At 37.7% G+C, this 24,677-nt stretch overlaps 2 protein-coding genes across 4 annotated transcripts; one reads left to right on the top strand and one right to left on the bottom strand.

Moving 5' to 3' along the window:
- Nucleotides 1–4,161: 4,161 nt before the first annotated feature.
- On the top strand, nt 4,162–17,953 carry LOC107758966 (uncharacterized). 3 transcript variants are annotated; one of them, XM_016576818.2, is made up of 10 exons: nt 4,162–4,318; nt 6,428–6,479; nt 7,074–7,188; nt 15,020–15,056; nt 15,247–15,316; nt 15,551–15,655; nt 16,781–16,931; nt 17,011–17,093; nt 17,362–17,455; nt 17,526–17,953. In XM_016576818.2, exons 2-10 carry the CDS (start codon nt 6,449–6,451, stop codon nt 17,608–17,610), a joined length of 771 nt encoding a protein of 256 aa, XP_016432304.1. In that variant the 5' UTR covers nt 4,162–4,318; nt 6,428–6,448; the 3' UTR covers nt 17,611–17,953. The 3 variants fall into 3 exon arrangements, with proteins under 3 accessions (XP_016432304.1, XP_016432302.1, XP_016432305.1); XM_016576816.2 differs by having other exon boundaries at nt 4,316–4,406; XM_016576819.2 differs by lacking the exon at nt 4,162–4,318 and adding an exon at nt 4,522–4,856.
- Nucleotides 17,954–18,229: 276 nt separating this feature from the next.
- Nucleotides 18,230–24,423, bottom strand: LOC107758967 (deSI-like protein At4g17486). The gene is made up of 4 exons (XM_075241611.1): nt 24,015–24,423; nt 20,339–20,626; nt 19,514–19,594; nt 18,230–18,737 (listed from the first exon to the last, which is right to left on the bottom strand). The coding sequence occupies exons 1-4, from the start codon at nt 24,169–24,171 to the stop codon at nt 18,580–18,582; spliced, it is 684 nt and encodes a 227-aa protein (XP_075097712.1). The 5' UTR covers nt 24,172–24,423; the 3' UTR covers nt 18,230–18,579.
- Nucleotides 24,424–24,677: the final 254 nt, after the last annotated feature.

Here is a 24,677-nt window from a genome sequence, read left to right as displayed (position 1 = left end):
CTCAACCATTCACAATCACATAAATCTTGAGCCCAAAAACAAGATCAAACCCCTTTCAATTTCAAGCAATGTGCAGTTGTTGAGTTTTCGGTCGGCGACGGTATCACGTTTTGAGTTCCGGTCTAGTGGTTCAAGTTCCGTGTTAATTGCTGTTCACCTTGCTTTTTTCCTCGATTTTGCTTAAGGATCCTGTACAATTTTCAAGTATTTAAGGAAATCCGATGACTCCTTTTGAGAATCCGAAGGGGATTTGATTGAGTCCAGTTTGTCGTTGTTTTCGCTCACCGTTCGAGTTCTGCTGCTTTTGCTCAGAGGTTTTTGTTGAATATTTTGTTTGAGGCTTATTCACTGCTCGATTTTATTCGACTTAGTTGCTGTAATTGCTGAGGTTCATTAACTAAAAGACTATCTCAGGTTCATTCCTCCCACTCTCATTTTATTCTATTGCCTTGTTTATTAATACATGCTTTCAGTTGTGAAATTCATGTCAATAAATATGAGATCTTACTGTTTGTTGAGTTTTCTTCTTAATGGATTGATTTCTTGATTAGTTAGAAAATTGCTCTCATGTGCTTGTGTTATTCTATCTTAAGAAGTACATGTAAATGTTAGTTTAAAGTTTATTACATAATTTGCTGGGTTGATTTAATTGGATTTAAGAAAGAAAAATTGAGCCAGGGAGTTGGATTGTATTACTGTAGAGGTATCCATGTAATAAACTCCAGATTTAGATTAGAATATTCTTATTTTCTTTCTTAGTTGATTATTTGATTGGTCTACTGTGATGATGAGGAAGATGGGGTTTGCACTTTCGTTGTCCATTTAAAGTTAGTTTTAATTTGTTTTGGGTGTAATAAGTGTAACTAAGGCAGAGCATGAATCTTCTACTATTAAATAATAGCCTGTGCACTTTTATCCTTAAATAAGTTACAGAGTTTTTAGCTTCCACGCTTGATTCCAAACGTAGGAAGATAATAATCTTATTGAACATCGTAGTTTGCTTTAAGCGCGATTAATAATGAATCATCGTGGTCATGGGTATGGTTCCCGTGGCATGGTCACGATACATAAATTCCAATTCGGGAGTGCATTTCATGTGACCCGACCATAACTTCGAATAATAATGAAAATTAACATGTTGTAAATCGCGGGTGCGTTTCACGTGACGCGATTCACAATGTGTACAAAAATAATAAGTGCGCGACATCGCGACTTATTTAAATAATCTCCATAAATATTAAAAAACGGTTAAAAGGAATAAAAAGCACAATAGATTTTAAATATGTAATAAATCAGACAATTAGGCCAAGTATTGATTGTTAAGCGACCGTGCTAAAACTACGAAACTCGGGAGTGCTTCACACCTTCTTCCGGGTTAACAGAATTTCTTACCCGGTCTTCTGTGTTCGCGGATCATAAATAGAGTCAAATTTCCTCGATTTGGGATTTAAAATACATCGGTGACTTGGGACACCATAAATTATTCCAAGTGGCGACTCTGAAATAAATAAATAATCCTATTTCGAATATTGTCACTTTAATTGGAAAAACTCCCTAATCCCATCGCCCCATCGGGAAAAAGGAGGTGTGACACCGGCGAACCTTTATCAAGTTTGAAATCAGAGGTAAGAACACACGCCGCCGGAACGCACTCCTTAAGACGAGGATCCACCGGTGTTTTATCGGCGGCGGATTGGGAAGAAGAAGCTTTTTCTTTTTGGGGGACGGTTTTGGATGTCTTCACCATTTTGGATTTAAAGAAAGTGACAAAGATTTGGTAATTTGGAAGAAGAATTTTGCAAAGAGGAATCACAAATTTGCGTATAAACTCAGAGAATACAAAAAAGAAATTGGGAAATTTGGAAGGTTGAAGATGTAAAAGTGATAAATGATTAAAGGAAGAGTTATTTATAGGTTTAATTAATGGCGGTTCAGTATCAGCAGTGGCCGACCACCGTCTGACATGCATTAAATATCTTGAAAGACTAAATCGACGGAACATCTATCACGTGCGTCATGGTCGAGCACAATGTAAATGTCAACTTATTATCCGATCGAGCCGTTGAAAAATCGTATCGTTTCTCACCACATTTTTCCTGAGAAACGAGGGGACTATCTGTATACGGTCGAAATAGATTTTGGCCTTCGTATGATTGATCGAGTTCGAAACATAATCGATCGAAGTAAGACTTCGAGATGGGTTCCGAAGATGGTACAAACAAGCTTCGAGTTTGAGGGGCCGATCAATGTCGAGCTCGATATTATTATCAAGCTCGAATCCAAATCGAACTATGATGCAAAGTAAAGTTGTCGAACTTGTGATCCAGAGATCGACCAACATTGACCCCGAATCAATTCAAGGGTTCGAGTCAGAATCGAGCTCAAGCCAAGATCGAGAGCTCGAGTCAGGACCGAAAAACTCGAGTCAATATCAAGCTCATAGACAAGATCCGTTGCAATCCCACTAGAGGAGAGAATCTTGTGAGGAATTGTGGGAAAACTAATTTATCATGGGTCTCTCACTACGTATTTTTTTATATCTAAAGTGAAATCCCTCTACTATAAAGGAGATGGATATCAATTCTGTAGAGACAAGTTTTTGCTAACATTATAATTCAAGCATCATATTCTCCTATAGTGAAGAGTTGTTATTTCAAGCTTCTTAATTTGATTCCACTTGTTTAGTCCTAAATTTCATCTTCTTTACAACCGTGTCTATTTTGCATTCTTTGCAATCCATACTTGATTCTATTTATCCTTACGATTTGTATTAAGCTACATCACATATCCTTAGAACTACGTACAAATTCAACTCTATCCGTTTGTCGGGTAAACAGAAGTAATACCTGCATGATTTTTGAAATAAATAAACACTAACTTGCAACTTAACATTCAGATAATTTTAACCTGCCATAAATTTATATCAAAATTACAACTACTTCACAACGTAACTAGAAAAGAGCAACGCCTAGGGGAAAAAGATGCTTGTATAAGAAGTGTTACTTGGCCAAAAATGCATGTTTAAGAACTGTTACTTTCTCTTTTAATTTTCCTTAAGTCCATGATGAATGAAAGAAAGAATAATAAAAAAAAAAAATCTCAAAAGCTATTTAAAATAGAGACAATTTGCAAGTTTCAACTTTTTCTTTTTAGCGCATATTTAAGGAATAATAAAAGAAAAAGTGAAAATATTAAAATTATGTACCTTAGCTTAGTTTGACCAATATTCTATTGACCTCACTAAATTTAAGATAATTAAAAATAATAAAGTCAGTTAACTGTGTCGTTTTGTCGAGTACTACCGGGAATCAATTATGTGCACAATCAAAAAATTTTCCATTTTTTTTTTGATTAATGTAATTTCTCAAACTAAAATGTATGCATTCCAACAACAAATTATATTTTCAAATCTCACGCTTTCATTTTTGTGCATACACCACTATTTTTGTTCGAAATTAATATTTCTCTATTTGGTAGTTAAGTTAAACAAACCAAGACATCAATATCAAAATTATTTAATTATACTCCAAAAAATGGTTCCTGAAACTTTTTATAGCAATATCATAAAATGTAGACCACGGTAAATAATTGCCAAAGAAAATTTACAATAGTATTAGAAAATATAGACCACATTCTATAGTTTCCAAAGAAAAATTGTAATAGTATCGCCGCAAGATGTAGATCACAACACATACTTATGATAATAGCAATGACAAATGTAGACCCAAAATTTATAATATTTTGGAGCAATAGCTCAAATTTATAAATAAGGATCTTTACACAAATAGCCGGTCATATTTACTATTTACTTTTTCTAACCATATAGATAGATTATACATTAAATATATAATTATACACATATAATATATCAATTATGCTTATATTATACATTCACCATCTATTTTTAGTTTAAGTAATTGGATTGACGACTATTTGGGTGACCTCAATTTTTTTGTGAAAATCTTCTGCTTTAACCACAGTGTTATTGGACCCATGCTCATCACGTGCTATCTCTAATATGATTAGTATATATATAGATATAGATAGATAGATATATATTAAATATATTTTTTTAATATTTTAACTTCAGATACCTTTTTTGTTTGTTTGTTAACTTCAACCAAATATAAAAGTTCTATGTAAAGATCAAATTAAGTTGAGATCCAAATTTCGAGGCCATTTTGTTACAAGGAGACAAGGAATTATATAGTATTACAATACTTAAATTTTCATATACGTTACGACAAAAAAGTAACTTAAAGTGCTTACTTGTTCGTCTTGTAATCTCCGGCTCTTCATTTTTCTTTACGAGATTCAGGTAAAGCCACCAAAAATAAAAAGCCCTAATTTTCTCCTTTTATTTTCTATCGTTCAAATCATGCAATGAATTTGTTATTATGCCTGAGGTTTGAGTTTGACTTCCAATTAATCTGTATTTTGTGGAATTTTTTCTTATAAATTAGTACTTTTTTTTTAGGACTGTAGTGTGATTGGTGTCCGGGTAGCTTGCCCAAACCGTACAGTGAATGTTACAGCCTGCAACACAGTATTTGGTAAAAATATCTATTAAGGCTTTGAGCAATGAGCTCGAGTAGTTGGGCATACAGTAAACAGACGAGAAAATATGTTAATCTTAAATTGTAAAAATCCTTTTTTTTTTTTTTTACCTCACCCCTCACTTTCCCAGCTAGTTACTTGAGTGTCTCTGAATTGATGTTTGGGGTACCCTTTTATGTGATGATGTTTGATTCAGCACGGTATCTCAGGAACAAAGAAAAAAAAGGCATTCCGGTGCACTAAGCTCCCCTGTGCGTGACTATGCGTGACGTGGAAGGGCCGGACCACAGGACCACAGGGTATATTGTACGCAAACTTATGCTGTATTTCTACGAGAAGAAGAAATACTTTTGAAAATTATGGTCTAAAAGGAGCCATAGATATTTGGGTGGTTATAAATCATATTATTAGGGGTAAACTTAGAAGTTTAAAGTTATAACTTTTTCTAAAAATATAGAAAGGTATCATTTTTTTGACAAGCGTGGTATCCGGACCAGTTTGCGCACAACTCGACTAATTCTACGGGATAACTGTTATCTCCCACCAGCAACAGGTACCAGGTTACGCTATACACCAAGGCGAAAAGTATCATTTTTTTCGTTTTTTGCTCTTTTTGTTTGGACTGTAACTTTGATCCTCCTCTTAGCACAATGTTTGTGCTAATGAGTTTTATATCTAATTTTTACCTTTCTCAATATAGAAAAGTATCGTTTTTTGGGGCAGACTAAATAGGAAAGTGCATCACATAAATAGCGACAGCAGGAATATTGGATTTGGCAGATGATACCTTTTGGCTAGTGTACTCTAAGGAGAGGCAGCACATGATATGTGGGTTACACGCACGGCATAAGTTTGAATCATACAGCTCACAAAAGCTTGGTATTAAGTAGAAAAAGGCTGTGTGTGTGTGTGTGTGGGGGGGGGGGGGGGCGGCATTACCTACCGAGTTTCGAACCGTGTGCCAATGACCTTTGTGGATTTCTCAGTTGTCAAAAAAAACTAGTAGAGAGTTGTTTCTATTTGTTTCTTTCTTTTTTCTAATGATGAATGGAAGTCTTGAATTGTCATCTGGTCATTTAACTTTAACTGTTTGGAAACTATTGATATTTTTTTGAACAGTTGGTTGGAAACTACTGATTGATGTGAACTTACCTTTAAACGTAACTTAAAAAGGAAGCCAAATGCTTCATATGGACGATACCAACTAGTTGAGATTAAGGTTTAGTTATTGTTAAAACTTACATTTGTCTAGTGTTTGTCGAGAATCTTTTGTGTGGTAAGGGGTTTGTGAGTTTATAGGGATAAATATGAAACCTAGAAAACCTCTAGTTTCAGGAAATCCCCAGGGATTTGCCTTTGAAGACAAATAATTTAGTATTGGAATGAAATAGGCTCGAGTAAAGAAGATTGGATATAGTACCCACACAGCTAGTTCGAAATTGAGGTGCAGTTGATTGATTGGAGTTACCATTTTTTTCCTTCGTTTTTTTTCGACTGCTTCATTGCAAAAGTAATCGGGTGAACTATTGCACAACCTGTAATTAGGCCTCTTGCACTGGCTTAGTGCATATATTTATATAATATATTATTTACCCATTAAAAAAAAGGAATTGGGTGAATAGTAACATGTCTATCTAGATTTTATTTACTCAGCTACATTGAGATGATCTTTGTGTTCATACCGCAATGTAAAATGTGATTAATGGTAGCAAGGTTTAAGTCAAAAGGCAGTTTATGTTGACAATTGCTTTGATATTATAGTTCTAACTTTATTACATGTTACCATTCTCAAATAAAAAAAACAATAAAAAATTATAGTTCTAACTTCCGGGTGGCCTTTATGTGCAAAGCTGATTTTTGGTGTTTGCAGGTGCCATTGTTTGAAGCAAGTATGAGTTTTACTGGGCCTTCCATGGCTTCTGGTTAGTTTTATGGTTTGTCTCCATGTCTTTTGGTCAGTGTAGATGTCACTTTTTTTGTTTTCATCATGGCATATCAAGATCGCCTTCCCAAAATGCAAGTAAATCACGGAATCTAGTTTTATTTTTCTAAGGCAATTTTTATTGGAATATTGTTTTCTCACTATAAATATTGAAAGATACTGAATGAAAGAAATATGGCCTTACAATACATATATAAAAAATAAAAGGAAAGGTTTTGGTTCTAACACTTCATGACCAAACTCTTAAATGTTCTTATAGTGCAATTTTAACCTATTTGCCAATAGAATGGTAAGCAAAGAAAAAGTCCAAAAATTCGACAACTATTATTTCTTCATTATGGAGATCATAAAAAATATGAAAGCGAGATTGAATAGCAGGGAATGTGTATATCCTCTTGACTCGTAACTTCATTTCAAAATTTCTTTTCTTGTCCTTTTTTAATTTGCCCAATATATTAAAAATCATAGAAAAGAGAGTGTTATTTATCAACTGAAGACAGACTATTAACATATTATTTATCTGTCCCCTTCAATTGTTCTAGTCCTAGTAACCCTTGATGTGCATATATTGCAGGTGCAGGAATTGCTCGAAGGGCATTTGAGTTTGGACAGACTTACGTGGTGAAGCCTAAAGGTAAACACCAGGCAACTATTGTTTGGCTGCATGGCCTTGGGGACAACGGATCAAGGTAAGCTTGTCAACACTTTCCTGTTACTTCTTGTTGCGTTCAAGCTCTATATGTTTCATTATGTATCTGTCTCGGTGATCTGCTTGGATGCTGTTGGATCAGGAAAGTTTTAAAATTGTGCACCTCCAATTCTGCCATATTAATTATGCTGTTCTACCACAGAGACTGTGAATGGATGCTTAAATGAGCTATCATCAGAGAGTTACTAAGCAGTGTTGGTCAAGTACCTTAGTATCTCAGGTAAATCCTTGTAGGCTGCAGTCGATGGCTGTGTAAAAGTAGGTTTAGAAAACCAATTTTGTTAGTTGGGATTTGATAAAGTTTTCTAGTTTATGTGGGAGTTCGGTATTTGAGTTTAGTATAATTATCAGAAAATGTTATAGGCTGGAGCTTTCTGTTAAGAAAATGCTGTTTCTAGAAGTCATGAAATATCCAAGGTTAAAATAGGAAACAGATTTTTTCCCAAGTTTATCCCCCTTCAAACCAAACACATGTTATATACATATCCCATTTTTAATTCAATGAACCAAACAAAGCAATAGCACTAAATAAGTCAAGGGATTATTAATTCCATGATTATAATCGCAGGATAAGTTTGTCCGAGGACCAAACAACTCCTAAGTGACCTCAAGTATAGGGTTTTCTAAATATCAGTGTTATTATTGAAGTTATGATTTTTTTTCTGCTTGTAATGTTCCCTAAATCTGTCACTAGAGTTGCACTGACTCGTTAAAAATTGAGAGTGAGATAGGTGATATCGGGCTTCAAGGTGGTATTGGAATTTTCACAGAGATAGCACAGAGGTTTGAGTAGTTGGTTATAGTGTGCTGGAGATAGCATGGGCAGTTTTAGCTTTGGGAGTCGGAAAGGCCTAGAGTTGAAAGAAACAGTCAATGCAATTGCTGAATGGTTATCTCAGTGTGTGGAAGCGAGCTGGAAGAAGACAAGATGTTTTGAACATTTTATGATTGTTTTACTTATCGATCAAAGTATTTGTTTACAAAACACAGTGAGGCAGTTGGTTCGCATACACACTTTGGTTTTTCATCTAGGTTGTAGTTCATTTTCACTCCAAAAATGCTGCCATGACCTGCTACGTGTTTATAATTTGCCTGGAAACTTTGTCATTGATTGGGTTGGGAAGCCTTGAGAATGAATCACATGCAAAAGCGAGGATCAAATTGAGATGATAAATGTTGCAGGACAAATCAGAATCTTAATATTCTAGGACAAACATGCAATTACCTTCTTTGAAAATTTACAGTGCGTCTGGTGTTGCCAAATCACCATAGTGATTTACCGCTAATATAACTAAGGTTAAAGGGAAGATGTGGAAATTGCTATGTCTGGCATCGTTCTAACTGACCCTTTGTTGTGTCTTATGTTTCTTGATATTGGATGATAACCTTTTTCTTATTTCTGTTATTTCTCTTTTATCTTCAACCTTGTGGTGTTTCCAGAATATTGAACCTATTAATATCCTTATGGATGCTGTGTGAGCATTTAAACATCATTTGCTTTGCTCAGCCGAGTATGCACTAAGTAGACTGTTCTACTCTTTTCTTGGAATAACATAATAATTATTTGATGTTGTGGGATTTAGTCCTCTTACACTGGTGGCATAGAGAAAGTGGAGAGCCTGCATCAATTTATGGTTCTCTACAAATTGCAGCAGTCATCTATACTAACTGGAATCTCATTGATTGCACCAGAAATTGACTAGAAACGAAAACCAGGCCTTTATCAGTGCAAACTCATTTTTTACTCTTTTAAAGGCTCTCATTTTCCTTTCCTTCCAAATTACCAACACAAACACCAAGTGACCTACATTTCATGCTCTATATCTTCTTTTGCTTCTTCGGAAATCCCAGTTAAATAACAGATCTTTCTTGTAGTCGGATTTCCCCACTGCTGACTTGCATCCTAGCGATGCAAATAGTAGGAGATCCACGTCTTCTCCACATTTACACATGTAGCACCAACTGATGTACGTTATCTTCTTCTCCTCACATTTTAGCTGTGATGATGGCTCCCTTGCCACCGGCCAAGTGAAGAAAACATACCTTCCTCTTGGAATCCATAGTAATATATGTAGGAATACTGTGTCCTCTTTGCGGAGAAGCTTGTGGTCGTTCAGGTTGCCTCACTCAGAATATCTTCTCTACACCAGTTCCACTTCCTACCCCATCCTTAAAGTTTTCATGCAATTTCCTACACCTTCGTGGTGTTCCTCCATTCCATATTCCTCAGGCAACGTAATGGATTCATTCGTTCGCCCTCTTCTTGGATGGGGTTCTTAGCTGCGAGTAGTACTATCCTCCAAAATGACGCATTGTTGGCGAACCTCCAAAGCTGCCTCCCTACGAGTGTTTTGTTGAACACCTTGAGATCTTTCCCTCCAAGGCCACCATAGTTTATGGAGGATGTGGTTGTTTACCAATTCACGAGGTGAAACTTTTTTTTATCTCATCCTCTATGTCCTTAGGAAATTCCTTTGAAGTTTCTCCAACTTTTTTTTAATGGTAGCCAGAGTTACATGCAGGAGAGATGTAATAATGTTTGCATGCTTGCAGTGTTGTCAATGGCGCGCTTAAAGCGTGCTTAGCCCTGAAGCGAGGCTCAAACACGTTGAGTGCTTCTCCTCGCTTTGTGGGCGCTTTAGTGTCGCATCAAAGCTATAAGGCATACTTTTCCTTGCCAATGATTGTAATCCTGAAAAGGCGACCTTAAACAATTGATATTTCACTTTATCGTGAATGTTTTTCCAATCCCTTTGTCCATATATTTGTTATTCATGCTTATAATGATTAGTCTTGGACTACATGCATATTTTTACTTTTTCTCCCGTTGCGCATTTTTTCATTAAAGCCCACGCTTTATTTGTGCTTTGCGTTTAAAGCCTCAACAGACCTTAGAGCTTTTTTGCGCTTTTCGCCTTTGATAACACTGCGTGCTTGATGGTGTGATATTAATCAGTACATCCATTCCCCTTTTTGGCAAATACCTCTTATAGAATCCCGCTAATTTTTTTCTCAATCTCTTTTATTTCTATATTGTGATGCTCTTAGCTGTAGGTCCAGGTAGATTATATAAAGTGTCCTAATTTTAAGGAGGCAGTTCATCTTTTAATTTGAAATTTAATCATTTTATAGCATATATGTTAGTTTTTGGTGTGAGAAGGCACGGGAGAAAATATGTTATTGATATTGGATGATAAATACAATACAAGAGGTCCCTATTTATTGCTATACACTACAAGGAGATATTACTCCTCTTCCAATGTGGGACAAGACTACACTATACATATCTATAAACTAACACTCCCCCTCAAGCCGGTGCATACACATCGTATGTACCGAGCTTGTTACACATGTAACTAATACGAGAACCAGTAAGAGACTTAGTGAAAATATCTGCTACTTGATCATTCGACTTTACAAACTTTGTAACAATATCTCCTGAAAGTATTTTTGCTCTGACAAAGTGACAGTCGATCTCAATGTGTTTAGTCCTCTCATGGAACACCGGATTTGACGCAATATGAAGAGCAGCTTGGTTATCACACACTAGTTCCATCTTGTTGATTTCTCCGAACTTTAACTCCTTGAGCAACTGCTTGACCCAAACTAACTCACACGTCGCCATAGCCATGGCCCGATATTCGGCTTCGGCGCTAGATCGAGCAACTACATTCTGTTTCTTGCTCTTCCACGAGACCAAATTACCTCCTACTAGAACACAATATCCAGACGTAGAACGTCTATCAAAAGGTGATCCTGCCCAATCAGCATCTGTGTACCCAACAATCTGCTCGTGGCCTCGATCCTCGAATAGTAATCCTTTGCCTGGAGCTGACTTTATATACCGAAGAATGCGAACAACTGCATCCCAGCGACTATCACAGGGAGAATCCATAAACTGACTTACAACACTCACCGGAAAAGAAATGTCAAGTCTAGTCACTGTGAGGTAATTCAATTTGCCAACGAACCTCCTATATCTCGTAGGGGCTCTAAGAGGCTCCCCCTGTCCAGACAGAAGCTTAGCATTCAGATTCATAGGAGAGTCAATAGGTCTGCAACCCATCATTCCAGTCTCCTCAAGAATGTCTAAGGCATACTTCCGCTGTGAAATAACAATACCTGAGCTAGACTAAGCGACCTCAATACCTAGAAAATACTTCAATCTGCCCAGATCCTTAGTCTGGAAGTGCTGAAAGAGATGTTCCTTCAGATTAGTAATACCATCTTGATCATTACCAGTAATAACCATATCATCAACATAAACCACTAGATAAATACACAGATTAGGAGCAGAATGCCGATAAAACATAGAGTGATCAGCCTCACTACGAGTCATGCCGAACTCCTGAATAATTGTGCTGAACTTACCAAACCAAGCTCGAGGGGACTGTTTCAAACCATATAGTGACTTGCGCAATCTGCACACAGAACCATTAAACTCCCCCTGAGCAACAAAATCAGGTGGTTGCTCCATATAAACTTCTTCCTCAAGATCACCGTGGAGAAAAGCATTCTTAATGTCTAACTGATAAAGAGGCCAATGACGTACAACAGCCATGGACAAAAAGAGACGAACAGATGCTACTTTAGCCACGGGAGAGAAAGTATCACTGTAATCAAGCCCAAAAATCTGAGTATATCCTTTTGCAACAAGACGAGCCTTAAGCCGATCAACCTGGCCATCCGGGCCGACTTTGACTGCATAAATCCAACGACAACCAACAGTAGACTTACCTGCAGGAAGAGGAACAAGCTCCCAAGTGTCACTCGCATGTAAAGCAGACATCTCGTCAATCATAGCATGTCGCCATCCTGGATGAGATAGTGCTTCACCTGTAGACTTAGGGATAGAAACAGTGGACAAAGAAGATATAAAAGCATAATGTGGTGACGACAGACAATGATAACTTAAACCGACATAGTGGGGATTAGGATTAAGTGTGGATCGTACACCTTTGCGGAGTGCAATTGGTTGACTAAGAGGAGACAAGTCCGCAGTAGGTGCAGAATCTGATGCGGGGCGTGAATCACCTGGGAATAATGCTGGATGTGGACGACGATGATAAGTCAAGAGTGGTGGAGCTGCAGAAGGTTGAACTGGATTATGTGGAGGAACTGGAGCTATCTGGAGCTATAGGTGGTAGAGCTATAACTGGAGCTATAGGTGGTGGAGCTGGAGTGACTGAATCTCCAAAAGATGAAACTGGTAGTACCTCAGAAATATCTAAGTGATGACCTGAACCTGTGAAGTATGATTGGGTTTCAAAGAAGGGAGGTCAGGAGAGTAGCATCGATACCCCTTTTGTGTTCTCGAGAAACCAAGAAATACGCACTTAAGAGCACGAGGAGCTAACTTATCTGTTTCTGGAGTAAGGTTATGGACAAAACAAGTGCTTCCAAAGATACAGGGTGGAAGAGAGAACAAAGGTAAGTGGGGAAACATGACAGAGAATGGAACTTGGTTCTGGATAGCTGAAGATGGCATACGATTAATAAGATAGCAAGATGTAAGAACGGCATCCCCCCAAAAACGCAACGGAGCATGAGATTGTATGAGTAGGGTACGAGCAGTTTCAATAAGATGTCTATTCTTTCTTTCAGCTACCCCATTTTGTTGAGATGTGTACGGACAAGATGTTTGATGAATAATCCCATGAGATTTCATAAACTGCTGAAATGGGGAAGACAAATACTCTCGGGCATTATCACTACGAAATGTGCGAATAGAAACTCCAAATTGATTTTGAATTTTAGCGTGGAAAGGTCTGGAAAATAGAAAACAGCTCAGATCGATTTTTTATCAAAAATATCCAAGTGCACCTGGAATAATCATCAATGAAACTGACAAAGTAGCGGAATCCTAAGGTGGAATTGACCCGACTAGGACCCCAAACATCTGAATGGACTAAAGTAAAAGGTGACTCTGCTCGATTATCAAGACGCCGAGGGAAATGGGAGCGGGTATGCTTACCGAGCTGACATGACTCACACTCTAGAGCTGACAAGTGAGATAAACCAGATACCATTTTCTGAAGTTTTGACAAACTGGGATGTCCCAACCGTTTATGTAATAAATCTGGTGAATCAGTAACAGGACAAGTTGTAGAAGGAAGACAAGATGTGAGTCCATGTGATTTAGCAAGGATAAGGTAATAAAGTCCGTTTGATTCACGCCCGGTACCAATGATCCGCCCCGTACTGCGTTCCTGTATAAAAACATGGTCATCAAGAAATAAAACAGCGCATTTAAGTGATTTGGCTAAGCGACTAATAGCTATGAGATTAAAAGGACTATTGGGAACATAAAGGACTGAATCTAAAGGTAAGGAAGGAAGTGAGCTTGCTTGACCTATTGCAGTTGCCATGGTTTGAGACCCATTTGCCATTGTGACTTTTGGAAGAGATTGAGAATACGAAATAGTAGTGAAAAGAGATTTGTTACCAGAAATATGATCTGATGCACCCGAATCAATGACCCAAGACTCAGAGGATGAAGATTGGGAGAAACAAGTCACGCTATTACCTGTTTGAACAACAGAAGCTATCTCAGAAGATGTCTGCTTACATGCTTTATACTGAAGGAACTCAATATACTCTGTTAAAGAAACCATCCGACTATTCAAAGCATCGGTTCCCATGTCGCTACAATTTGTAGTAGTAGGGTTAACTTGAAATAGTGGAAATAAGTAACTCCTGTGAGAAAATTGAAGAAATAGCTTGAAAAATACTGTTTTCAGCAGGAAAACAGAACACTGTTCACGCCGGAAACACTGTTCACGCCGGAAACACTGTAGCTCGCCGGAAAATTCCAAAGTTGTCGGAATTTGTTGTAACCAGAATGGATAGACTCGGAATTCCTTTGCGAGCAAGCTGTCCTGAAGAAATATTTTCAAAAAATGGCCAGAAGGTCACTGTTCACGCCGGAAAAATATAAAAGTGGCCGGAATTTGATTTGAATTAGATAGGTAGGCTCGGAATTTTGAGGAGAGCACACTGTCCTGAATAAGCTTCGCGAAAAAATGGCCGGAAAGTGGTCGGAACCCTCGCCGGAAAAATTGTTGCCGGCGCGTGGAGGAGCGTGGCGGCTTTTCTGCCGGATAAAATTTCAGGGGTTGGTAGTCGGAGGGTGATCTACCTCGTGGTGGTGTTGGTTTTAGCACAACACCGACAGAAAGTGACTTTCACTTAGACAAGCCTTAGGTCACCGGAAAAATTACACGATGACTAAGTTCTTTCTTCCCGGTTAACGCTGGAATGACGCACAACGATCTTTTCTCACTAATGCTCTGATACCATGTGAGAAGGCACGGGAGAAAATATGTTATTGATATTGGATGATAAATACAATACAAGAGGTCCCTATTTATAGCTATACACTACAAGGAGATATTACTCCTCTTCCAATGTGGGACAAGACTACACTATACATATCTATAAACTAACACTCCCCCTCAAGCCGGTGCATACACATCATATGTACCGAGCTTGTTACACATGTAACTAATACGAGAACCAGTAAGAGACTTAGTGAAAATATCTGCTAGTTGATCATTCGACTTTACAAACTTTGTAACAATATCTCCTGAAAGTACCTTATTAAAAAAAAGTGAGCTATATTTCTTAGAACTATTGAATCAATTATATGCTATTACGACTACACGAGTTCCTTACGTTGGATATCAAGCTTCTCTGATGGTCTTGCTTGCTATGCACAGTGCAATATGCAATATCAAAACTTGAGTCTTGAAATGAACAACTGAAACATATTAACCAAACATTTTACAATCTACTTTTGGTTTTCCTGGCAGCTGGTCCAACCTCTTGGAGACCCTTCCTCTTCCAAATGTAAGGATCCAAATGTTACTTTTTGTACTTGAGGGTATCTCTTGTTGACTGTTAAACATGTAACTCTCATAGTTGTGTGCGTTAGAATCTTGTAATAGCCTATGGCATATTGCTCTTTCATGTCCATGCCGTAAGCTTTTGTTATTGTGGTAGCTTAGCCTGATTTTTGCTCTTATTTTCTAAACTGCAGATTAAATGGATCTGCCCAACTGCCCCCCAACGACCAATAACTTTATTTGGAGGCTTTCCTTCCACTGCCTGTAAGCTTTGTGCTTTGAGATTGTGCCCATTGTTTTCCAATGTACAACTAATTTAGAATCAAACTTTTATCCTGCCATTGTTGTACATTGCAGGATGTGTAAATTGGATAATTCTATTTATTTGCGACTCATCCGAAAGCATTGTCCAATTAGTCATTGAATTAGTTTAAGTTGAAAGTCATGCTTTCAAGCACTGCAGTAAAGAAAACATTATTTTTCTATCTTTTGTAACAGGGTTTGATGTCAATGACCTATCTGAAAATGCTATTGATGATGATGAGGGTTTAGATGCTTCAGCAGCATATGTGGCGAGTTTGTTGGCTACGGAGCCCCCTCACAGTAAGCCATTCCTGCGTCTTATACTAACTTGTGCACCATCATTTGAATCACAAACTTGTATAAAGCACATGTTTTACCCATGAAGCGATAACCCCTCGCACCGAATCGCTTCAAGCGACCAAGGGATGGATTTTAATAATAGTGTATACTATGAATAAAGATATTTAGCTTTCCATCTCCCTCTTTTTTTTCAATGCTATTCTCTTTATGCCGCTGGATTTTTTAGTGTGATGTGTGTAAATAATATAGTTCCCTTTAGTTGTCTTTCTTTCTTTCTTGGGGGCTAGAAGTTGCCTGGCTAGACCATCTAGATGTATTAACCTTAGTGGTTGTGTCAAACGCCTATACATCTAAGTTGCTCGGACACGGGTGCGGTTGTCCGACACGGGTGCGGATCTAGAGGTCGGATCTTTCAAGATGTAAATTTTAAGATTCGGGGATACGGATACGGGTGTGGGGATCCGGCTAAAAATAATTTAAAAAAATAAAAATCTCTCTAATTTATGAGAAATTTTGTGGAATACTTACGTATAACTTGTAAAGTGTGGATTTCCTTTTTATTCTCAAGTTGTAGATAAGTAAAAGATTGATTTCCTAGATAAGATATGCTATTTTCTTCAAATTTACCCTAGTTTTAGTTCTGATTTCGGTAATCAAATTGTATCTCGTCTCGAATTTTTCTGTCCGTCGTGGTCAAAGTACCCAAAATTGTTTGACCAGATCCGGTACGGATCCCATACCCACACCCATACTAGTGTCGTGTCGACACGGGTGCGGCACCTAAACTGCCATGTCGGAGCAACTTAGATAATTTGTAACCTTTATAGTAATTAATTGTCAAATGCCAGTCTATTTCTTATTTCCTATCCAATATTTCGTATTTAGATGATCCTTTATATGATTACTACGCAAGAGTTAATTTCCTTATTTCTACCTTAGTCATCCCATTATCTAGTTGTTATTTTAGAGATCTGTAAAATTTTAGCTGTAACATCCGAAAAACACTAAAACCTTCTCTACATTACGCTCAAGTGATCTTACAAGTATCTATAGAATTTATTTTTCTTACTCTTTATTTAAAAAAAATAAATTAAATCTTTTACTTTATTATTTTGTGTATTATAGTCAAACTTGGGGTTGGAGGCTTCAGCATGGGCGCAGCAACTTCTCTTTATTCTGCAATTTGTTTCACTCGTGGGAAGTATGGGAATGGCAACTCATACTCTGCCAATCTGAGTGCAGCTGTTGGATTAAGTGGCTGGCTTCCCTGTGCAAAGTTTGACTTTTACCAATCTCGCCATTTTTCTCTTCTGATACTTTTGGGGTGTTTTATATTGAGTGCTATTATTTGGCAGGACTCTCGATAGCAAACTAGAAGGAGTAGAGGGGGCTGTAAGCCGTGCTGCATCATTGCCCATTCTTCTTTGTCATGGCAAAGGTATTCAGATGCTTCATTTTTTCTTCTACTTAACTTTTCTTCAAAAATAAAAAGCTTCATTTTTCAAAAAGCTTCAAAAATAAGTTTCATTGCTCTCTGACCTCTGCTACCCGCTTCCAATCTTCAGCAACCTTTGGGCTCAAGCCTCTTTGTTCTGCATAGAGTGTGACTTTTGTTGGAAGAACTTTGCACCTTCTCGAGCATTCCTTTTGGGCTGATATCAGGGCTAAATCCTTCTCTAACCTGCTATATTTATATTTTGACGCAGGAGATGAGGTCGTTCCATATAAATTTGGTGACAAGTCGTCTCAGAAGTTACGTTCATGCGGTTTCCAAGATGTGACATTCAAATCCTACACAGCGTATGTATACTGTATTTCTACATGTTCAGACGCTAGAAATGTGGCTGAATCTTTTACTTTTGTTTGACAGACTTGGCCACTACACAATCCCAGAGGAGATGGACGAAGTTTGCGCTTGGCTAACTTCAAAGCTCGGGCTGGAGGGGAAATCATAAGTTGCATTGTCAAAAGCAGCTTTCATATGCATACTTATTGCAGAAATATGGAGTATCATTATTAACAGATGGTCCAACTACTTAACTTTTTCTTTTTCATTACTACCAACGATGGTTAGTGTTCATGGGGAGTACCGTGTTGAAGCACTTTTAGGTAAGCAGAAATGCAGGCTATTGATTCAGGTCATTGCCCCCAACCCAAACTAGGGGCAGTGACCATTCACCTTCTATTCGTCCTGCATTTCATGTCTTTAACATTGTACAGCGGTCAATTTACTGCTGTATTATCTGATCATGGGAACCTTAATGTTTGGATATATATTCTTGTGCTAGTTGATAAAAATACAGCCTCTGTCCATTGGCATGATTTACTTTGGCAATTTGGTAGCACATAGAAGCCAAAATTTCAACATGCAATTTCTTTTAACAAGAGACCAAAGTAATGGCAACAGCAACCAAAAAAACAAAGAAAAATCAAATGTCACGTGTTTGTCCGCAAACAAACAGATACATATCTGTATAGTGTACAGCGATCAGGACACTAGCAGCAAGTATCAAAATAAATGAAAGAAGGAAATAAACTGAAATTGGAAAAATCACAGTTCATAAATTGACATGACATCAGAATACCTCCTTAGAATCTTTACATTCTCAATAGATGTCCAGTATCTCAAATTTTCACAAACACTGGGATGTTTCAACTTCCAAGCTCAAGAATGTTTACGCGAATATTTCTGAGCTCTAACAAAGGCGCGCTTAAGTTACAGAGCAGAATCCTGCACTTTGACTTCTACATCTAGCATACTAAGGAAACCTTAATAACCAAAAGGAGAAGGCATGAAAATCAATGAACTAGTAATTTATATAGCAAATGGGGAATTTGAGCAGCGGCTATGCTTGACATGTCCACAGCCTTCTGGAAATCAAATGTACTTATCGGGATGCCTGAAATACTTCAATCCAGCCTTCTTATTCAGGCAGCACGTTTGACCTCGGGGTCTCCCTTATAAAAGCAACTTCACGACTTCCAACTGGAGGTGACAACAAATGCTTATCTTGATCACCATCCTCGCTTTCAGTTGGTTCGTGCGGCGTTGCAGTTGACATTGACCCACTCTCATCTTCTTCTGGATATAAAGAAAAAAGAGTATTACATAAGAGATGTATAGCTGATATATTCACAACAATGTTTCTAAAAGCAAAAAAAAGTGACAAGGTCCATAGCTTTGAAGTGAAAAGCGAGAAGTGAAGTGCAAGTTTCATTTAAGTACAATTCACGACATGATAAAATACATAACATATCTGAATTTTGCATTAGAATATGATCAAACTGCAATTAAAATTACTATTTGTAGTATTGAAGATTCAAAGAACCAATCACTTGTTGTTGGCAGGGGCGGATATCCAAGATTCAAAGAACCAACCACTTGTTGTTGGCAGGGGCGGATATCCAAGATTCAAAGAACCAACCACTTGTTGTTGGCAGGGGCGGATTTAGGGGGGCGGAAGGGGGTTCATCTACCGAAACATTACACTGTATGTATAAGGCAAAATCTGATTTTTACCTCTATATATTAAGTTTTGAATCCCCTTAACACAACCCAAAAGTATAGCTTAGTGGTCAAGGGGGTTCAAAATCTTTGTAAGGTTATAGGTTCATTTCCTACTAGCTACAATCTTTTTTAACCTTTTTCTTTTTGAACCCCTTTCGCGGAGATCCTGCCTTCGCCACTGGTTGTTGGGGTTACTTTGCATGTCATTGTTTGAAGCGGATGGCTTCACCCATAAAATATAACCCCTTGCTTTACTCGCTTCATTGATTTAAACAACGAAGTAATTCATAGTATAAGGCTATAAGTATATCATTTTCTACTTATCATTACAAGGATATGGATCATGTCACCTGCACAAAGATGGTACTCAGGAAGCTGTTTAACAGTTGTCACTTGGAGGCTCTCAGGAAGAAGACAACTGCAGAAAGCACCTGAAATTAACAATAACCAACACCTCCTTTTAAGAATTGTATGAGATGCACAATTACAATTTAAGATAATACGCCAACTTTATTACCACGAACACATCTTTGTTCAGCAAAAAAGATTTAAAGCCACTAACAAAGATCAGTAAGAAACCTCCCAATAGGAAAATAAAGTGGAGTATACTTTTGTGAAAATAAACAATCGGACAAGTTTAACTCCATCAAATCGCATAAATTACCTGATGAGATCATTAGCATACATGTTAAGCATGGGCGGAGCTAGGGGGCGGAAGGGGGTTCCGAACACCATTCGCTAAAAAATTACATTATATCCTAGGTTAAAATTATTTTTAATGTATATATGTAAATGTTGAATCCCCTTGACTTCTCCGCATATTTACTTTTTTATATTTTGAACCCCCTTACTGAAATTCCTGTCTCCGCCTTGAATTTATTGTCAAGCACTTCATTCCCACAAAAGTCGATTAAAATGAGCAGATAACAATATTAAGACAAAATTTTCAGATGCACCAAAATAAAGAGGCTTAGGTTTGTGCCTTATACAAATCTCTGAATAATAAATTTCCAGAAACCCCTCATATACCTAAGGTAGACCATATACCTATATCTGCAGTTATATCCGGAACAGAATATTACGTTGAAACAATGAATTTGGACCCCCCCCCCCCCCCCCAAAAAAAAAGTAAAAGCTTGAGGAATTTATATTCAGTGTACCAAGAATATACATACCAACTCTGGCAAGCCGATTCACCCATCCAGGTATTCCTTTCCCTGTTAGTCTTTGCGCTATGTCATCTGTGAAATGGTTACAGTTCTTGGAAATGAGGTGATAGGTGTCCCCGTGATACTCAGAAGCCATATTCTCAAGAAACGCTTGAAATTCAGAGGGAGGCATTTTAATACGACCCAATGGGATCGAACATCTATAGATGAAACCAGGGCAGCTCTTAGGTTCCACTTCAAACACGCCACTTATGGGAAAGTCATGCGCTCCATATCCATATTCCATACCGTGGACTGGAAATTTTGCAATTGGCATATGCAGAAAGCAAAGAGAAATTCAAACTCCAATCAAAAAGAGGTAAGTTTATTATGCTATGTATAAGAGCTTTATTTGAATGTATTCAGCATACCTTAGTTCTAAAATCCGTACTCTACATACAAGAGAACCTAAAAAGTTTATCCATACCGAATTTTTTCTTCTTTTCTCGTGAAAAGAACATATCCAGTCAAAGAATTAAGTTCGTTTAGTGACAAATAAGTGTTTGGACTTCACACAAATTTTCCTCGGTCAATGAGCATAATAATGGCATTAAAATGTGATATATGGATTTGATGTATCTTGAAAAATCCAGACCATATGACCAAGATAAGTGTATCTATTGTCTTGTATCTCTCGGTCATAATTATTTGGAAATCTATGAATAACAGTATTGATATGACTGGTGAATCTAGGAAATGTCAATCGGGTTTGGCAGCTTTTCAACATTTTCAATGTCTCAAAATGTTGGGAAGATGAAACAACAGAATAAGATATCTACACACAATAATAACAAAACTTGTTGTGCTTTGACGGTAATGCTTATACAAGCATGACCGTTAACAATTTAATAATTCATAAAATTGTAGGAAAGAATGAATGAGAAGAAAAACAAGTAAATGTGATTCATTGACTATCAAAAGCATCTCAGTGTAGTTATCTTACACGAAAAGGGAAAAAAAGAACACCTAAATGAGGGTTTAAGGCGGGTTTGGAATGGCTCTCTAGGTTGTTTAACATCATTTTTAGGACGAAGAAGATGCCTGAAGAGTGGAGGTGGAGTGCGATGATTTTATTTTACAAGAACAAGGGGATATCCAAAACTGCAACAACTATAGGAGTATCAAGTTGTTGCGCCATACGATGAAAGTTTGGGAGAGGGTGATAGAAGGGAGGATGAGGAGGAGAGAGTCCATTTCCGAGAACTAGTTTGGTTTCATGCCGGGGTGGTCTACTACTAAAGCCATTCACCTTGTGAGGAGATTGGTGAAGCAGTATAAGGCAATGAAAAAGGACTTGCATATGGTGTTTATTGACCTAGAGAAAGCTTATGACAAATTCTCGAGAGAGGTCTTACGGAGATGTTTTGAGGCTAAATGAGTGTCTATAGCTATATTCGAGTGATCCAGGACATGTATGATGGAGCAAAGACACCGGTAAGGGCGGCAGGAGGGGACTATAAATACTTTCCGGTTGAAATGGGGTTGTATCAGGGGTCAGCACTTAGCCCGCTTTTATTTTCCTTGACAATGGACACATTGACGCGACACATTCAAGGGGAGGTGCCTTGGTGCATGTTATTTGCAGATGATATAGTTCTGATTGATGAGACGCGAGGTGGTGTTAATGAGAGGCTGGAGGTCTGGAGACATACCCTTGAGTCTAAAGGTTTCAAGTTGAGCAAAACCAAGACAGAATACGTGGAGTACAAGTTTAGCGGTGTTACCTAGGAAGCGGATGGGGATGTGAGGCTTGATACGCAAGTCATTCCCAGGAGAGAGAGTTTCAAGTACCTTGGGTCTATAATTCAGAATGATGGGGAGATTGATGAGGATGTCACGCATCGTATCCGAGCAGGTTGGATGAAGTGGAGGCTCGCTTCCGATGTCTTGTGTGATAAGAATGTGTCTTTGAGACTTAAAGGTAAGTTCTATAAGGTAGTGGTTAGACCGACGATGTTGTATGGGGCAGAGTGCTGGTCAGTCAAGAACTCTCATGTCTAGCAGATGAGAGTAGCTGAAATGAAGATGTTGAGATGGATGTGTGGGCATACTAGGTTAGATAGAATTAGGAATGAAGTTATTCGGGACAAGGTGAAGTGATCCCTGTGGAGAAAAAGATGCGAGAAGCGAGGCTAAAATGGTTCGGGCATGTTAAAAGAAGAAGCACAGATGCCCCAGTCAGGAGGTGTGAGAGATTGGCCTTGGAGGTAAGAGGAAGGGTAGAGGTAGGCCAAAGAAATCCTGGGGAGAGGTGATCAAGCGGGGCATGGCACAGTTGGAGCTAACCGAGGACATGACCCTTGATAGGAGGGTGTGGAAGTTGAGAATTAGGGTAGAAGGTTAGTAGTTAGTCGAGTGTTTCTCTGTGTCTTCCTTAGTTCAATAGTATTAGTGTTAGTTTAGTATCCTTTTTATTCTTAGTTTACTACTACCGCATATTTTGCATTGTTGTTACTTGCCTTCCGTACACCCTTAGTTTGTTTTCATTTCATATCTTGTACTGTTATTACTGACTATTTGTGCTTCTTTCATACTCTCTTTTGCTTTCCTGGATTTTGTTTTCTAAATACCTTGTATTGATATTACTTGCTATAGGTGCTTCTTCCATCCTTTCTTTAGCTGAGGGTCTATCGGAAAACAGTCTCTCTGCCCTTCCAGGGTAGGGGTAAGGCTGCGTACATCCTACCCTTCCCATACCCCACTTGTCGGATTACACTGGGTTGTTGTTGTTGTTCCTTTCTCTTTTTTGTATCTTCGGGGCTTAGGTTTTTGCAGCTAAACATCACTAAGATTTCTCATCATATCCACAAGAAAAACTGAATTTTAAGTCAGGGGAACAATTACAAAGTTCCCATTGCACGCACTAAGTGACAATTGGTTCGACCTTAATCTAAATACATGGTCTTTTCCACCTGCAGCTCTTTATATACATCCAACCATAACCTTAAGTCCTTAATAATGAATAACAAAAGCTTCCACATTTAATAACATAAGTTGTCAGAGGAAGCAAACAAGATCAAGACAACTTATTAGAAGCACACTTTACATTTTCATCAAAGTAACTCCAAATTCAAGATCAAACAAACAAAAGCTCCTTTACTCCTTAATAACCAACCCCATAACAACAACAACAATATCTACACCTCAATCCCAAATAAGTTGGGGTCGGTTATATGAATCCTCACTGACCATTTTACTCCATATAAACACATCTCAGACCAACAACAACAACAACAACAAAAAAACAAAAAAAAACGAGTGTAATCCCACATAATGGGGTCTGAGGAGGATAGAGTGTATGGAACACCTTGCCCCTACCTGAGACAGTTTCTGGTAGTCAATAAACACATCTCAGGTCATATTATAAAAATCCCACAACAATTTTGTTTCGTGGACTAAGTTAATAGCCCCCCCACCCCACCCCACCCCAAAAAAAAAAAAAAAAAAATCCCCCCTGCACATGAGCTCAAAAGTGGCTGCTAATTGCTATACCTTCCTTATCACCAACCCCACAACAATATGCCAATAACATATATCTAACTTCTAACAATAAATCAAAGAAAAATATCTAATTTCACACAGGAAAAAAAAAAGAATCTTTTAAATAGAAATCTCCAAAAGAACAAGATTAATTTTTTCTTACCTTCAACACCAGAATGAAAGATTCCAAAACCAAACCAAACAGTGTACTGATTAGCAGGGGTTAGATCATACACATTCAATATAACTGGTGACTCATAGCTGCTTCCATTGTTATTGTTATTTGCATTGTTATCATTTGAAGTGCTCTCTTCTCCCATTTGATGAAATTTTTGTGAAAAGGGAAATCTTGGGGTTAGCAAAAAGATTGTATTTTTAGGTCCATTTTGTTAATAAATTTTTTAAAAAATGAGTTTTTGAGATTGATTTGTGATTCAATTGAAATTTCTGTGAAAAGGGAATCTGGGGTTTGCAAAAAGATTGTATTTTTGGGTTCCTTTTTGAGATTGGTTTGTGATTCTATTGAAATATCTGTGAAAAGGTAAATTTGGAGAGAGAGAGAGAGAGAGAGAGAGAGAGAGGAACTTTGAAAATGGAAATAATGAAAAGAAAAAGATAGGGGTAAATTGGGGAATGCACGTAGATTGTTGCAATTTGCAGAATCATACAATACAAAAACACAATAATTGTGTGGCCCTACATTCTATTATTTCTTCACAGAAACGAAAATAAAAAAAAGTAATTAGAAACGATTTTTTTCCTTAAAGTTTCTAATTATTTAAAATTTCTAATATTTAGGGAGCTTTTTCTTTTGTTATAATCATTT

This window comes from Nicotiana tabacum, chromosome 21, assembly GCF_000715075.1.
Source record: "Nicotiana tabacum cultivar K326 chromosome 21, ASM71507v2, whole genome shotgun sequence".
NCBI lineage: Eukaryota > Viridiplantae > Streptophyta > Magnoliopsida > Solanales > Solanaceae > Nicotiana > Nicotiana tabacum.
Note: the sequence above shows the minus strand (reverse complement) of the source record. Positions and strands in the feature narration are given on the sequence as shown.

Bases quoted from the DNA above. Each gene is read 5' to 3' on its own strand.
- LOC107758966 (XM_016576816.2), top strand. The intron at 16,932-17,010 runs GTTTGACTTTTA...ATTATTTGGCAG, and splicing joins GGCTGGCTTCCCTGTGCAAA to GACTCTCGATAGCAAACTAG. The intron at 17,456-17,525 runs GTATGTATACTG...TTTGTTTGACAG, and splicing joins ACATTCAAATCCTACACAGC to ACTTGGCCACTACACAATCC.
- LOC107758967 (XM_075241611.1), bottom strand. From the start codon at position 24,171: ATGGGAGAAGAGAGCACTTCAAATGATAACAATGCAAATAACAATAAC. The intron at 19,595-20,338 runs GTATGTATATTC...TGTTAATTTCAG, and splicing joins GAATCGGCTTGCCAGAGTTG to GTGCTTTCTGCAGTTGTCTT. The intron at 18,738-19,513 runs GTGACATGATCC...CTTTATATCCAG, and splicing joins TGAGTACCATCTTTGTGCAG to AAGAAGATGAGAGTGGGTCA.